The sequence below is a fragment of the Hyperolius riggenbachi genome, chromosome 3, assembly GCF_040937935.1.
Source record: "Hyperolius riggenbachi isolate aHypRig1 chromosome 3, aHypRig1.pri, whole genome shotgun sequence".
Lineage (NCBI taxonomy): Eukaryota > Metazoa > Chordata > Amphibia > Anura > Hyperoliidae > Hyperolius > Hyperolius riggenbachi.
The window spans coordinates 67,786,338-67,801,651 of record NC_090648.1 but is presented as its reverse complement, the minus strand read 5'-3'; the positions used below and the strand labels follow the sequence as shown (position 1 = coordinate 67,801,651).

At 48.1% G+C, this 15,314-nt stretch overlaps 1 protein-coding gene across 2 annotated transcripts in view; it reads right to left on the bottom strand.

Moving 5' to 3' along the window:
- Nucleotides 1-15,314, bottom strand: part of KANK2 (KN motif and ankyrin repeat domains 2) — a 139,765-nt gene that overhangs the window by 15,805 nt on the left and 108,646 nt on the right. For both annotated transcript variants that reach the window (XM_068274320.1, XM_068274318.1), the window contains exons 5-9: nucleotides 10,990-12,167; nucleotides 7,875-7,973; nucleotides 4,063-4,141; nucleotides 3,738-3,956; nucleotides 1,999-2,086 (exon numbers count right to left, since the gene is read on the bottom strand). In XM_068274320.1, coding sequence (XP_068130421.1) covers nucleotides 1,999-2,086; nucleotides 3,738-3,956; nucleotides 4,063-4,141; nucleotides 7,875-7,973; nucleotides 10,990-12,167 — 1,663 coding nt within the window. The remainder of the gene's footprint in view (nucleotides 1-1,998; nucleotides 2,087-3,737; nucleotides 3,957-4,062; nucleotides 4,142-7,874; nucleotides 7,974-10,989; nucleotides 12,168-15,314) is intronic.

Here is a 15,314-nt window from a genome sequence, read left to right as displayed (position 1 = left end):
CTGCCTGGGAACTGGTATTGTTTAACAGGAAATAAATATGGCAGCCTCCATATTCTTCTTGCGTCAGTTTCCCTTTAAACTTCTAAGTTCAGGCCTGTACATTCCTTCCCCAGCAGCCTCAGTCAACATCCTGCTGTTTAACAGGAATGCGGGAAGAGCAGGATAACATAAAGCTTGGTACACTCAGTTATGATTGGCCAATCATTGACCAGTTTTAAAGCGGATCCGAGATGAAAAACTAACTATAACAAGTAACTTGTCTATATATCTTGTCTAAAGTTTACACAGCATATCTATCTGCAAACAGCTTCAAAAGTTTATGATTATTTAGTCCTGTGATACAATGAGGGCAGCCATGTTCTGTTTGTCACATTGTCACAGGCTGAGGGCTGGTGATGCTATCAGCTTGCCTGTGTGTAAATTCAGTCCCCTGTCCTCCCCCCTCCTCCCCTCTGCCTCTGAAATCTATGGCTAGTAACCTCCTCCTCCTGCCACAAGTAGTGCGTGTGTACTCGCCTTATGAGCAGACTGTGCAGGTAAACCCTCATACTAAAAGGAGGTGGTAAAATTGGTCAGTGATTGGCCAATCATAACTGAAAGTGTGTACTTGGCTTAACTACCTGCCGACCGCCCCACGCTAATGGGAGTGGCCGCGGCCCTGGGGCCAGTTACTGCAGGAGATTGCGCCCATCTCCTGCTTGAGGGGCGGAGCTAAACCCCACCTTCAGTCTCCGAGCGGAAGACTATTAGATGATGTAATCGCCGTCTATTTACACAGTACAGCTCTCCGAACAGCAGCAGCACTGTACTGGGGACAGCTGTGTGACACGGCTGTCCCCCTGGGGCATTAGAGAGATTAGAGAGAGGGCATTAGAGAGCGATCGGCTCTCATAGGCAGAAGCCTATGACAGCCGATCGCCATGATTGGCAGGCTGGGGGGAGGGAGGGGATTATATATATATAAAACAAAAGAGAAATAGTAAAAAAACATTCAAGAAATCACAACATAAATATTTATAAAAATAAATAAATAAACACAAGGGGGGGGGGGGGGGGGGGCGTCCAGACCCCATCAACAGAGAGATCTGTTGGTGGGGAGAAAAGGGGGGAATCACTTGTGTGCTGTGTTGTACAGCCCTGCAGCTTGGCCTTAAAGCTGCAGTGGCCAATTACACAAAACACAGCCTGGTCTTTAGGGGGGTTTAGCACTGTGGTCCTCAAGAGGTTAAAGGACACCTGAGGCGAAAAGAAACTAATGAAACAAACGATTGTATCTATCTTCCTTCTCCTAAAAATGACTTTTTAAGATATTTCACAGTTTTATTTTATGTTTAAATCTACTTTTTTAAGTTTTAACTGTTTTATTGTTTTTGCTCAATGACATGTTCATTGAAGTATGCCAAAGCTAAAATCTATGAACAATTAACCCTTTTTATCTCTTTCCTCCTCTCAGAAGCCATTTTCTTGTAGGAAAGTGTTTTATAGTTGAAATTTCTTATTAGTCACACTGTAGTCACTTCCTGTCTGAGTCAGGACTGAGTCAGCCACTTACATACCTGATATCTAACTCTTTCAGGCAGAGAAAGAAAAAAAGGAACGCAGCCTAGTTATTTGTGGCCTGGTACACACTTTCAATTATGATTGGCCAATCACTGATCAATGTTACTGCCTTCATGTAGTTTGAGAGCTTACCTACACAGTCTGCACAGTATTCAATATCTGTTGATCCTCATACTACATGGAGGTGGTAAAATTGGCCAATCATTATTGAAAGTGTGTACCAGGCTTAAGACAGCTGATCCATGTACAAGCATTAGCATTTCATTGATACCTGAGCCAATAGCCGGACAGCGTGCCTGTACAGCAATTGTTCCTAAACTGTCTCTTGAAATAAGTCTGTAATGTAATCAGTATGTGTACAGTGTTGCTGGTGTTAGTCTAGTATTGGAGGGCACAATGCTCATTGCAGCCTCAGCTCCTGATGACAGGTTCTCTTACCTTCTCAGCTTCTGTGAGAGCTGTGGGGTCATCTATAGATTTCTGCAGAGCTACACAGCCAGAGATCAGCACGTTACTCAGCTCCACTCTGCAAATACAGAACATTAACAGGGCAGGATTATATACTGACGGCCAGTAATTTAAGGGCAATTAGCAAGGTGATTACAGTGGCCAAAACAACCACCAGGGAGCAAGCAGTCCACCAAGTGACCCTACTATTCCAAATTACTGTCAGACTTCTACAGCAGCTGTATCCTTAAAGTGAACCTTAACTGAAAGATAAAAGAAGTGTTATGCGTACCTTGTCTTGGGGCTTCTACCAGCCCCCTGGAAATTTTCTCATACTGCACATGCGCGGGACGGCGAAGGCGATGTGAGCCCAAGTGAGGATGCGCACGGCCAGGGCCACGCAGGTGCAGCGGACTGGCAACTGTACAGTCACTGAAAACTAAACTTAGCCGCGGCGGGGGCACAGGGCGGCTGCAGGGGGCTGGTTGAAGCCCCAGGTAAGTGAAACACTTTTTTCCCCTTTCAGCTGTAGGGGGGGTCGGGGGAAAATTAGTTAAACTTACCTGGGGCTTCTAATGGTCCCCCGCAGACATCCTGTGCCCGCGCAGCCACTCACCGATGCTCCGGCCCCGCCTCCGGTTCACTTCTGGAATTTCAGACTTTAAAGTCTGAAAACCACTGCATTGCCGTGTCCTCACTCCCGCTGATGTCACCAGGAGCAGGCTCAGACCATACTGGGCCTGCGCAGTATGCTCCTGGTGAGTGGTGACATCAGCGGGAGTGAGGACACGGCAACGCAGGCGCAGTGGTTTTCAGAAATAAAGTATTCCTTTAAGATTCACTTTAAAGGCACATAACACCTGCACAGTAATGGTGCCCTTACATCTGTCCACTTGGTTGCCGATCAACCATCCGCTTCGATAATTATTATCGAATCGGATAAAATTTGGGTCCGCCAAGAGCATGCCCGATCGACGATTTGAGCAATTTCGGCTAAAATTGGTCGAATGTATCAATCAGACATGCTGGGAAATCTCGGGCTGACGTACTCGATTGGGTGAGCAGTGATAACAGAGTGCAAAAAGTATAAATACGCAGGGGGGAACATAAAACAATAGGCAGCATCACAAGACGGATTCCCGAAAGATTTCATGCTAAAATCGATTGGAAATTGGCTTGAGGAGTATGGGTAGCCAACAGACTGACCAAAGAGAGATCTGTCTCTTGGTCGAATCTGTCCATCATCGCATGTATGGGCACCTTAACTGTCACCCTTAATGATCATGTATTGATTGTTAGGGCAACAGTAGGGGGCACAAGCACTTTACAAACAACTCGGCTAAAACCGAGAGTTGAAACTGTTCAGTGGAAAGGGGAAGAAGGACAACTGGGCTGCATAAAAACTGTCAGTATGTCTAATTAGATCTTATCAACAACTGTGAATAGACTGCAGGCGATCTCTGCCAAGGCAGCTCTCCCCATAAATACTGAGGCTTAACCCTTTCAGTGCCTTTAGCAAACAACCAAGTAAAACTTCATTTTTTTAAGGATTTCTGTAAATTGTAATGAAGATTTTTTTCCCCCACAAAGGTTCTCATGCTGTGGCTAATCTTTTAGAGCAGAATGGAATTACTGAGTTTAGTTTCACTATAAGGATGCTTCCCAGTCTAAATATGCGTTGACCATCTCCTCTCTGTGGGCGGGTTATGTTACTAAGCAATAGGTGATACCTGGGGGTTGGACTGGTTGGGGAGGAGCTGACAGGCGTGGTCTCTGGTGAAGTCTGAGGCGTGGTCTCTTTCTTCTGACTGGTGGCACCCAGTTGTAGCTGGGCATCTGTCGGGGTGGCTGCCAGTAGCTCGCTGGCCTCATGATATTCACTCTCGGTGCTCTCACTGTCTGATGGGTTCTCCATAGTTCCAGAATCCTCTGACGATGCGGTGTCCATCCTGCTCAGTAAACAGGAAGCAGCCATGTTGTTGACATGTTGGACATAAGATAACTGGTGACTAATCACATGTAAATGGAAACAGGAATTACTGTAAATAAACGTACTCTCCATTCACTCCAGAAAACTGCGATGACTTATTTTCTTCATCCGACGTTGTTCTTTTAATGGATTTCCCAGCCAAGTCTGAAAACGCATGACAAAGTAATAGACTCAGAGCCGGATTAAGGCTAAATGGGGCCCTAAGCAAAGCAACTGATTTGGGCCCCCCCCCCCCCATCATGTCGTAATAGAATCAGAAGATGCAGCTGCACAGCAATATGTCGCACACACCGGGCAGCCGAGCTACTGGTTGCTATGGGCAACAGCACGCTTTCCTCTGTGGGTGCACAATGCAGGGAATAGCAGCGGCAAAATGCAGAGTGAGAGATGAATGGCTGGGACATTTGCACTCAGGGGCTGGGGCACCCCTGTGAAGAGGGTCATCACAGCAGCAGCACTTTCCCCCTGCATCTCCAGCCTGGCAATAGCAGAAAGCTCTGGACACCGCCAAACCGTAAGCCGTTCCCCAGACAGAATTACATAACCACTCCCACCACCGAACAACCAATTTCCTCCCAAACTAGACAGCCACCATGCAGCCTCCATCCCAGTGAATACGATAGTCCAGCAGAGAAGGCAGCCGCAGTGGGGGAGAATGACAGCACCAGATGAATCACATTCACCTATTGCGATCCAAGCAATAGAGGTCCCGTCATCCGGAGCCCATCTGTCTCCTCTAGAGTGCTGCCGCTCTGTTACTACTACTATTACTACTTCCTACTTCATGTCTGATCTGAGAATCAGGAAGTTCAGAGCGAGCGGCTGCACTGTAGAAGATACAGATGGGTTTCAGATGACGGGATCTCTATTGCTTGGATCATGGATAGGTGAGTGAGCGTTTGCCATCTGCTGCTATCATTCTTGCTGCAGCTATGGTTCTCTGTGGGAAGGGAGGGTGGAGTGGGCAGCGGCAGAGCGCACAGTAGCAGGAGGGGGACCTAGGAGGAGAGCCTGGCTCTGAAGACAATCAGCAGCGCACGGCATCATTTGACAAGACAAATAACATTTATATCGCGCTTTTCTCCTGGTGGACTCAAAGCGCCAGAGCTGCAGCCACTAGGACGCGCCCTATAGGCAGTAGCAGTGTTAGAGAGACTTGCCAAAGGTCTCCTACTGAATAGGTGCTGGCTTACTGAACAGGCAGAGCTGAAATTCGAACCCTGGTCTCCTGTGTCAGCGGCAGAGTCCTTAAAGGGACTCCAAGCAGTGCCTGTGGATATGCCTTTAAGCATACCCACAACTAATTCATTACATCCTCACACCTACCAGCATGATGTTTGTAATTATATCCCCCTGGGTTCCTTATATTTCATTGCATTGTGCTGAATCGAGCTGCCAACTTTGGAGAAAAGTCGTCCTGTGGCCGTGAGTTCGATCGTGAAAATATCAAAAACTATAAGGCATAGAGCAGCCGTTTGTATATCATTGGAAAGAGGAGAAAAAGAGCTTTAAAATGATATGCATCTTTCCATAGTTACTGCACTGCTCAGAGTCCCTTTAACCATTATACCTTCCAGCCACCGCTGACTTTGGAGAAAAGTCGTCCTGTGGCCGCGATTTCAATCGCGAAGATATCGAAAACTAAAAGGCATAGAGCAGCTGTTTATATATCATTGGAAAGAGGAGAAAGAGAGCTTTAAATTGATATGAATCTTTCCATAGTTACTGCACTGCTCAGAGTCCCTTTAACCATTATACCATCCAGCCACCGCTGACTTTGGAGAAAAGTCATCCTGTGGCCGCGATTTCAATCGCGAAAATATCGAAAACTAAAAGGCATAGAGCAGCCGTTTAGATATCATTGGAAAGAGGAGAAAGAGAGCTTTAAAATGATATGCATCTTTCTATAGTTACTGCACTGCTCAGAGCCCCTTTAACCATTATACCATCCAGCCACCGCTGACAGGATGGCAAGGGCTGGTTTATGTGCTAATGGGGCCCCTTTGACTCTGAATGGGGCCCCAAGCGACTGCTTTTGTTGCCTGGTCGGTAATCCGGCCCTGAATAGACTATATTATATTTGGGGGATTATTGATGACATTTTACTCAAAAATACAGTAGAATCTCACTATAGTAAACCCTGATATAGTAAACCTCTAGCTATAGTAAACTCAGCCCCCAAGTCCCAATCATGCACCTGTATCAATATACAATGTATGACCAATGACCAATTCTGCTACAGTAAACTAACTTGATCAGGACCCTTGAAGTGAACAATAAACAATGATCTTTTGAGGTTAAAAAAAGCTGTTGCATAGTTGTGTTTGCCTGCAGCGGTGCACCTATTCACACAGGCATATGAATACTAGAGTGGGGTTAGTTTCCTGTGAGAAGGTCGTGATCTCAAAATTGTGCACCGCCTACTTCCTGTGAAAGTCTGCAACCTAACATAGAAGGTACATGTAGTCTGGGAAATGTAGTCTGACATCTATTGTTCTTCCATCTTTGAATGACACATCAGCCTGACTGACCTGCCTACAGATTACAATCAGAGGCCAACAAATTGGTCCAAGAAACAGTGATTGTTTCTATACACAGTTTATATTCACTTATCAACTTGATTGCTACAGTATATAGGTTAAGAGCCTGAACGTATGACACTTATAAAGGTACTAGTGACCTTAGCCCATTTAAAAACGGGTTAGGTCCGTCACTGCCGCCACCTGCCAGCGCATGCACAAGTCCGCCTGGCCGGCCGCCCCCTGGCTGTCCTGTGGCACATGCGCAGTAGCAGAAACGCAGGGACACACGGACACGGGACGCAGAGACACAGGGGTTTTATTATAGAGGATGTAGCATAATATGGTGGCTTACTATGCTGTGCATGGTATAGGATCTGTATAGGGACTGATCAGGGGAAACAACTTTGTTGGGATTGATCAGCATAAACAATTCACTCTCCAAGGCTGCATTGTGGGTGATACTCCTCTAGGTCACATGTGCTGATTTACCATGACTGAACAAAAGTGGCACAGCTGCCCAAAGCGACCAGTCAGATATCTGCTGTGAAACAAGGATTCTGACTGGTGGATCTTGGCCACTGCTATTTCTTGAGTGTGTCTTGATAAATGAACCCCGCAGATCATCAATTAATGTCAAAGTTCTTTATTAAAGGATATCTGAGGTGAAAATAAACTGATGAGAATAACAATTGTATCTATCCTCAGTATCCTAAAGATGACTTTTTTTTAGATATCCCAATTTTATTTTATATTTAAATCTAGTTTTTACTGTTTCATTTTTTCTGCTCAATGATACTTTCATTGAAGTATGCCAGAGCTAAAATCTATGAATTATTGACCCTTTAAGTCTCTTTCCTGCTCTCAGAAGCCATTCACTGACAGGAAAGTGTTTTATGACTGTAACTACTTATCAGTGAGAGTTATGCTATAGTCTGACCCGGTCCTGACCTGGGCAGAAACTGTCACTTGCATACCTTGGGCTTAATTCACTAAGACAAATACAGTAGCATGCCTTATCAAAGTTAGCACGCCTTATCAATGTTAACACGCCTTATCAGAGTAGCATAGCGAACCCACAGGGGCTCAGGGGAAGACGAGTGGAGGTCTCGTCATTGCCAATTAGCAGGCATACGTTTGCTATGCTACTCTGATAAGGCATGTTAACTTTGATAAGGCGTGCTATTTGTCTTAGTGAATCAAGCCCTTGATGTTTAACTTTTTCATACAGAGAAAGAAAAAAAGAAACACAGCATAGTTATTTGTGTGATTTGCACTGTACATACACATGTCTATTTCATTATGTCACATCGGTTGTCCTTTAACACACTGCTGCATAGAATAAAGAGCTCTCTTACCTGAGCTGTCTCCTTCTCTCCTGGGCGTGGCGCTCTCTGTCCCGCCTCCTCCACCCGGAATGCTTTGTGACTGGTCCGGAATCTTGTCACTGTCTGGTTCTAGTGATAGACAGAACAGTCACACTACAGTCTCTAATGCCCGGTACACACCATGCAATTTACCATCAGCATACCTCCCAACATTTGAAGATGTGAAAGAGGGACACTTAAGCCACGCCCCCTGTGCGGCCTTAAGCCACACCCCTGCTTTTGCAGGAGGGTGACAATGGGAGGAATGAGTTTGCGGAGGAGGGTGCCAGTGGGTGGGAGAGGGTGACACTGGGTGGAAAGGGGGGTGCCAGTGGGTGGGGGAGGAAGGTGCCAGTGGGTAGGAGGAGGGTGTTAGTGGAAAGTGGAGGGTGTCAGTGGGCAGAGAGGAGGATGCCAGTGAGTAGGGAGGAGGGTGAACCTGGGTGGGGAGGAGGGTGCCAGTGGGTAGGAGGAGGGTACCTGTGGGTGGAAAGGAGAGTGACACTGGGTGGGGAGGAGGGTGCCAGTGGGTAGGAGGAGGGTGTCAGTGGGTAGGAGAAGGGTGACACTGGGTGGGGAGGAGGGTGCCAGTGGGTGGAAAGGAGGGTGCCACTGGGTGGGGAGAAAGGTGCCAGTGGGTAGGAGGAGGCTGACACTGGGTGGGGAGGAGGGTACCTGTGGGTGGAAAGGAGGGTGCCACTGGGTGGGGGAGAAAGGTGCCAGTGGGTAGGAGGAGGGTAAAAACTGGGTGGGGAGGAGGGTACCCGTGGGTGGAAAGGAGGGTGCCACTGGGTGGGGAGAAAGGTTCCAGTGGGTAGGAGGAGGGTGACACTGGGTGGGGAGGAGGGTGCCAGTCAGCAAAGAAGAGGTTGCCAGTTGGTGGGGAGGAGGGTGCCAGTGGGTGGGGAGGAGGGTGCTAGTGGGTGGGGAGGAGGGTGTCAGTGGGTAGAAGGGTGATACTGGGTGGGGAGGAGGGTACCTGTGGGTGGAAAGGAGGGTAACACTGGGTGGGGAGGAGGGTGCCAGTGGGTAGGAGGAGGGTGTCAGTAGGTAGGAGAAGGGTGTCAGTGGGTGGGGAGGAGAGTACCTGTGGGTGGAAAGGAGGGTGCTACTGGGTGGGGGAGAAAGGTGCCAGTGGGTAGGAGGAGGGTGTCAGTGGGTAGGAGGAGGGTGACACTGGGTGGGGAGGAGGGTACCTGTGGGTGGAAAGGAGGGTGCCACTGGGTGGGGGAGAAAGGTGCCAGTGGGTAGGAGGAGGGTGTCAGTGGGTAGGAGGAGGGTGCCAGCCAGCAAAGAAGAGGGTGCCAGTGGGTGGGGAGGAGGGTGCCAGTGGGTGGGGAGGAGGGAGCTAGTGGGTGGGGAGGAGGGTGTCAGTGGGTAGAAGGAGGGTGCCAGTTAGCAAAAAGGGTGCCAGTGGGTGGGGAGGAGGGTGCCAGTGGGTGGGGAGCAGGGTGTCAGTGGGTAGGAGCAGGGTGCCAGTCAGCAAATAGGGTGTCAGTGGGTGGGGAGGAGAGTGTCAGTGTTTGGGGAGGAGGGTGCTAGTGGGTGGGGAGGAGGGTGTCAGTGGGGTAGGAGGAGGGTGCCAGTCAGCAAAGAGGGTGCCAGTGGGTGAGGAGGGTGCCAGTGGGTGGGGAGGAGGGTGTCAGTGGGTAGGAGGAGGGTGCCAATCAGCAAAGAGGGTGCCAGTGGGTGGGGAGGAGGGTGCCAGTGGGTGGGGAGGAGGGTGCTAGTGGGTGGGGAGGAGGGTGCTAGTGGTTAGGGGGGTCGTCAGTGGAGGGGGGGGGGGGGGGAGAATGCCCGTGGGTGAGGAGGAAGGTGCCCCTGTGTGGGGAGGAAATTGCCCTGGGCAGAGAAGAGATGACAGAAATGATCGAGGCGCCAGCCACGCCAATATAGGATGCGGGAGCCGGCTTCATTCCTCCCTCCTTTCCTCTGAGTGCTCCCACCTGCTGTGAATGTGTCCCCCCCTGTAGGCAGTGTTGCGGAGCGGAGCGGTAGGTCCTCTTACCGCAATCCATGCGCACCGGCAACTAGTCTCCTGCTTCCTGTTTACCATGACGGCACAGGACCAGGAGACTAGTTGCCAGTGCGCATGGATCTGCGGTAAGAGGACCTATCGCTCCGCTCCGCACACACTGCCTACAGGGGGGGGGGACACATTCACAGCAGGTGGGGGCACTCAGAGGAAGGGAGGGAGGAATAAAGCCGGCTCCCGCATCCCTTATTGGCGCGGCTGGCGCCTCAATCATTTCTGTCATCTCTTCTCTCCCCAGCTGGCCGGGACTTAAGGGGGGCTTCCCGGGATAGCGGGAGAACCCCCCCAAATCGGGAGCATCCCGACCAATCCGGGACGGTTGGGGGGCATGCATCAGGTCGAATCAATAATTTCCAACAGGTCTGATCTGATTTTCGATTGTTTTCGTGATTGATTTTCCATTCACCTTTGTACAACATGGATCAGAAAAAAGATCGGAAATCAGATCAGACCTGTCGCAAAATGTCCAATCAATATGAGGGGAAATTGCATGGTGTATACTAGGCATTATAAATTCTATTTACAGTGCAACAGCCCCTCCCTTTACAGCCTGGTCTTCCATGTCCAGCAACTACCCAATTCCATGACCCCCCCCCCCCCCCCCCTTCCCGGCAGCAGCCCCCCTAGTCCCCAGCTTAGGCAACCTTTTAGTAAATCAGGCCTCATGTTAAACAATCATCCCCACAGATTATACAGTAATGATGTCACACGATCTATATCTGAAGTACTCTTTCTTCCTGCAGTGCTGGTTGCACAACGAATGCCTAGGCATCACAAGAGGAAGTGAGTAAATGTCTCCATTGGGGACACAGAGAGCAGTAACTCTTCTCTGCTCTAAATAAAGGGCAGCATTCATACTTACCTGGGACTTTCTCCAGCCCCCTGTGGACTGTAGGCTTCCTCCCCGTCCTCCCGGGTCATTCCAATCCTCCACTGGCTGTCTGGCCAGTCTCTTTCTTTAGTTGTCCCCAGTCGCACTGTACTGATGATGAATCTTAATTGAGTTCTCTTTTAATTTTGAGTGGGGTTTACCTTTAACAATATTATTATTACAGTCCCCCAATCGCTCACCTTTACTCTCTATATCTTTGGCACTCTGTCCAGTGATACTGATTTTTTTGACTAAATGCACATGGACAGCAGGCCCAGATGATGTGAGGAACGGCTTCTCCATCACTTCCCGGCTTTTGTAGACTCTATCTGCCTCACTTTCTCTCAGTTTAAGTAATCCTCCGCCTCTGGTTTCCAGGCCTCGTGCCCTCTGAGGCTGGAGTGCAGGCCCAACTTCAGTGCTGGAGACCACCTCACTTCCTCTTTCCACCCTGGCAACCTTCACTCCGTCCGCTCTCACTTCCTCCTTCTTCTCCTTCTTTAACGTATCATCTCCTCTCGCTGCTCTCTCACTCTCCTCCAGCTTCCGGTTGGCATTCTGGACCTCGGTCAAAGCTCGGGCTAGTTGCCTCTCCAGTACCGCTATTTTCGCGGAGAGTGCCTGGATCAGAAACTTTTGTTTGTCTGCCTCTGGCTGCTTACTGTACGCAGGAAGGAAGTCCACCTCCCTTACCCAGACACCAACACTGCAGAATTTTTTAGTAGGTCCTCCGTTAGATGACAAACTATCTTTTTTAACTTCCTCTTTACAACCCTCCTTGTGTTGCTCCGTCTCCTTCCTGTCTTCTCCTTCCATTCCACCATATGCTACTTTTCCTCCTTCTCTTCCATCCTTCGACTCTTCTTCAGGAATCTCTATGTACAGCTCTCCCCTGGTTTTGGCTTTAGTGGTGCCTCCTGGATGGCCTAGATATTTTTGGCTTTTAAGCTGGACACTAAGTTGGCGTTTTTCCTCTTGGAGTACTGAAATCTTCACTTGAAGAACAGGGATCATTTTTACCTGCTCCTCCAGCTGGCGTAACCTCTTGAGGGCCACGGCCATTTGTTCCCGAACATGCTGAAGATGGACTGGGGTAGGAGATACTGGAGTGGACATCCCAGAACTTAGTGGTGTGAAGGAAGAAAGCTGCTGGCAGGAGGAAGAGGAGGGAAGGCGGGAGAGGCTTGGAGTAGACATAGAGGAGGTGGACCTGCATCCCAGGCTGAGTGGACGAGACTGCCCAGCCTCCAGCTTTTTGCTAGCATCCATCAATGTCCTCTCCACCCTGGGGTTGAAGCTGTTTGAACCTTGAGCACCACTCCTGACTTCGTATGCTGGATAAAAGCCTCTTCCACAATATGAATAAGATGAATGGCGACTGCAAAAAAAAAAAAAAAGGTAGAATTAGACTTGTGGATTAGGACTTTGAATTATGACTTCACTTATTACAGGGCAGGGCTGTCCAAATTCAATCCTTGAGGGCCATATCCATGCCAGTGTTTAGGATTGACTGAGAAATGGAGAAATGTGTTCTACTTGATGAACCACACCTTTCCAGATTCAGTCTCATCAATTAAGCTGTGCTGAAAATGTGTGAGGACCTCGGCCCTTGAGGATTGGAGTTTGACACCGCTGCTATAGGGCCCTCATTGCCAAGTGCCTAAACCAACAGGTTAAACAGGGAAGCACCACTAATCAAAACTCCTCTTTCCATTTGGTCTCCTAATCAGTGGATGCTCTGGGTCAGTGGAATTCCCAGATTCTGGGAGCTACAAAAATGGAGAATAGCTGAGGACTAAAGGTGTGTAGAGACTCTAGCCTTGTTCTAAGGAGGGGTGGGAGGGCGCGGAAGGATGACAGCTCGGTGCATATCGGAATAAAATGCGCACACACCTAACACACCCAATGTCACTAGGTCAGCCTGTACAGACATGTGTCAGCTGTGTAGCTGACAATGCGTCCTGTTGCTATGCAGAGGTGCAGAGGAACAACAGAGCATTGCATACTTAACATCACACGATAGGCAGGGAAGTGGCATCTTCAAAGAAGTTGGCCAATGTAGTGCCAAGTTTATCCGCTCATTGGATTGCTTGTCGAGCAGCTATCGCTGCTCAGGGGCCTCTGTACACATGCTTTGGGGATGGGGGGGAACACGGAGGAAAACAATAGGCTTGGCTAAAGTGATCTGACAATCAACCAGCCTCCTCCACTAAGAACCCTTTAGCATGTGTACAAGGCTTACCAAACAGTAAAATTTTCGCTTAATTAAGATAAGTGTGTGGTCCTTCTTTTCTCTTACTTTTAGAGAAGAATTAAGAATCCAGGGCTCTAAACGGCAATTTCTCTGCAGTAAGGGGAGTGGGACTGTTGCAGAACAGAGGTCATAAAACTCCTGTGTGGCTGACAAAAACACATTGGAGTGTAAGGAACAGATAACAAGTTCAATAGCTTGGGAGCTGGAAAAAAAAAAAGTGAAAAAAAACCCCTACGTGTTTCCAAAACCTAGATTTTTTTTAACTTTTTCAAAACAAAATAAGACAAAGGGATTCCAGGAAAGTCCTTTTTAGGATTAGGCCTGTTTTTTTAAACGAACACATCTTGCACAACTGTGACATCATCAGCATTTTGAGCTTTTTATTCGCCTTGACAAGTTCATCCCACTGCCTAACACCAAGTTTGCCTTGGCTGTCCCATTGAAGAGCAGAATGTTCTATATGTATAACTAATCATAAGATTTGCTGCAACTCATGAAAAGCAAGGCCATCAGATTTATCACTGGAAGGTTGTGCAATATAGCGGGATCTGTACATCATTCACACGTCTGAGAGATCTAGAGAAGACAAAACTCCAAGTCACCTCTCGGGACATTGCATCCATTTCCAAATATTGGTTGCTAGGAGTTCTGGCTCACCATGACCTTGCTGAGCAATCTGTAACTCTAGGAAATGTTGGTGTCCAAAGATGTATCAAATAATTAATAACAGATTAAAAAGAAGGTAGGCATTGGCTTACCTTCAATGGAGACAGCTGTTCGATAATTTAGGACAGTTTATTATAGGGACAATTTCTTCTGTTAGTTGGCAAGAGTAGCGGGTTCCTGCACTGCCCTCCTCCCTCCTGTGTAAAAAAGTTTTATCTCGGGTCTGGTTCCCAATGTACAGGGCTGAGGCAAAGACTGGGGAGGCACCAGCCCTGAGGGTGTGCCTAGGGGGACCTACCTAATACTGGGGGAATATTTATTCATTTGTATTTATTTATTGTATTTATAAAGCTCCAACATATTACGCAGCACTGGACATTAGTTAAGGTTACAGACAATATTTAGGGGTGACATACAGCAACAAGACGATACAGAAATACACGGAAACCAGATTACGCAGCACAGTATGAGTAGAAGGTAATGCTTAGTCACTGGATAGGAGCATGGAGATTAGGCAAGTCGAGTTCACTCAGATCCATGGCTTATGTCAGGAACCGGCCCGCGGCACGCCTGCGTATACGGTTCCCGACTGCGGGTTTGACCAGATTGAGAGGGGAAGCAGCCTTAGTCAAGCGAAAACAAGGCTGGGACCCCTCAGAACACCTCTCACTGCCACCACTAGCGGTTCGCTAGACACTTCCACTCTGCTGTCGAGTCCTCAACACGCAAACTGCGTTTTCGTATTTGGGTCAGCTTTGCGCTTAGGCCAAATACGAGAGCGCACGCACACACACACCGTTGCAATCTTACACTATAGTGACGCACAACCACTAACAGTCGTTCCGAACGATACTGTTAGCTACTCGCACTGGCGTTTCGTACGTTGGGTCAGCTGCGCGCTGTAGGCCAACGTATGACAAACGCCCCCACACACAATGCAATTACAATTTCATATGGTAGTGTTGCTCAAGCATACAAAACAGGCATGGACTTATACACAGCTACACTGCAGTCTCTTATAGGCTATGAGTGTTAGTTTAGTACGGCAGAAGTCAAGCTTATTAAATAATAATTTAATATTCCAGAAAAACATAGAACAGTGCAGAACTTAATATATACAAAAAGATTACAAAAAACAAAGTAAAAATAGTTACAAGATAAAAGTTACAAAGATAACACACACGGATATTTGCGTAAAAATAAACGGGGGAAAAAAGAACGTTACCAGCTTAGGTTAGAACGTTGTTTGACGGGAGGACGCCGTTTCGACCGGGAGTCGCGATCCTCCCTAGCTATTCGCTACCTCCGAGAGAAGACACCGGTGGCTGTCCTGGGCCACCTTAAATAGTCCGAAGTGTCCCCTGGGGCATTTAATGTCCAGCCCCCAGGAACTAATGCAGTTTCCCCGTTTGTGACATCACCGAACGCTTGTCATAATCCTTCTTGTGATATGCAAACTTCAAAGGGGGTTCCTGTTTTAGCTTCTTGAAGTTCGGCAGGACACAATCTCACCCATTGAACTCTGCAGACATCAAAAAGCTTCCTCCACATTATTTCCTTGGTTAAAGTGTATTTTAGCACATCCATGAAAAGATTGAATTTTGG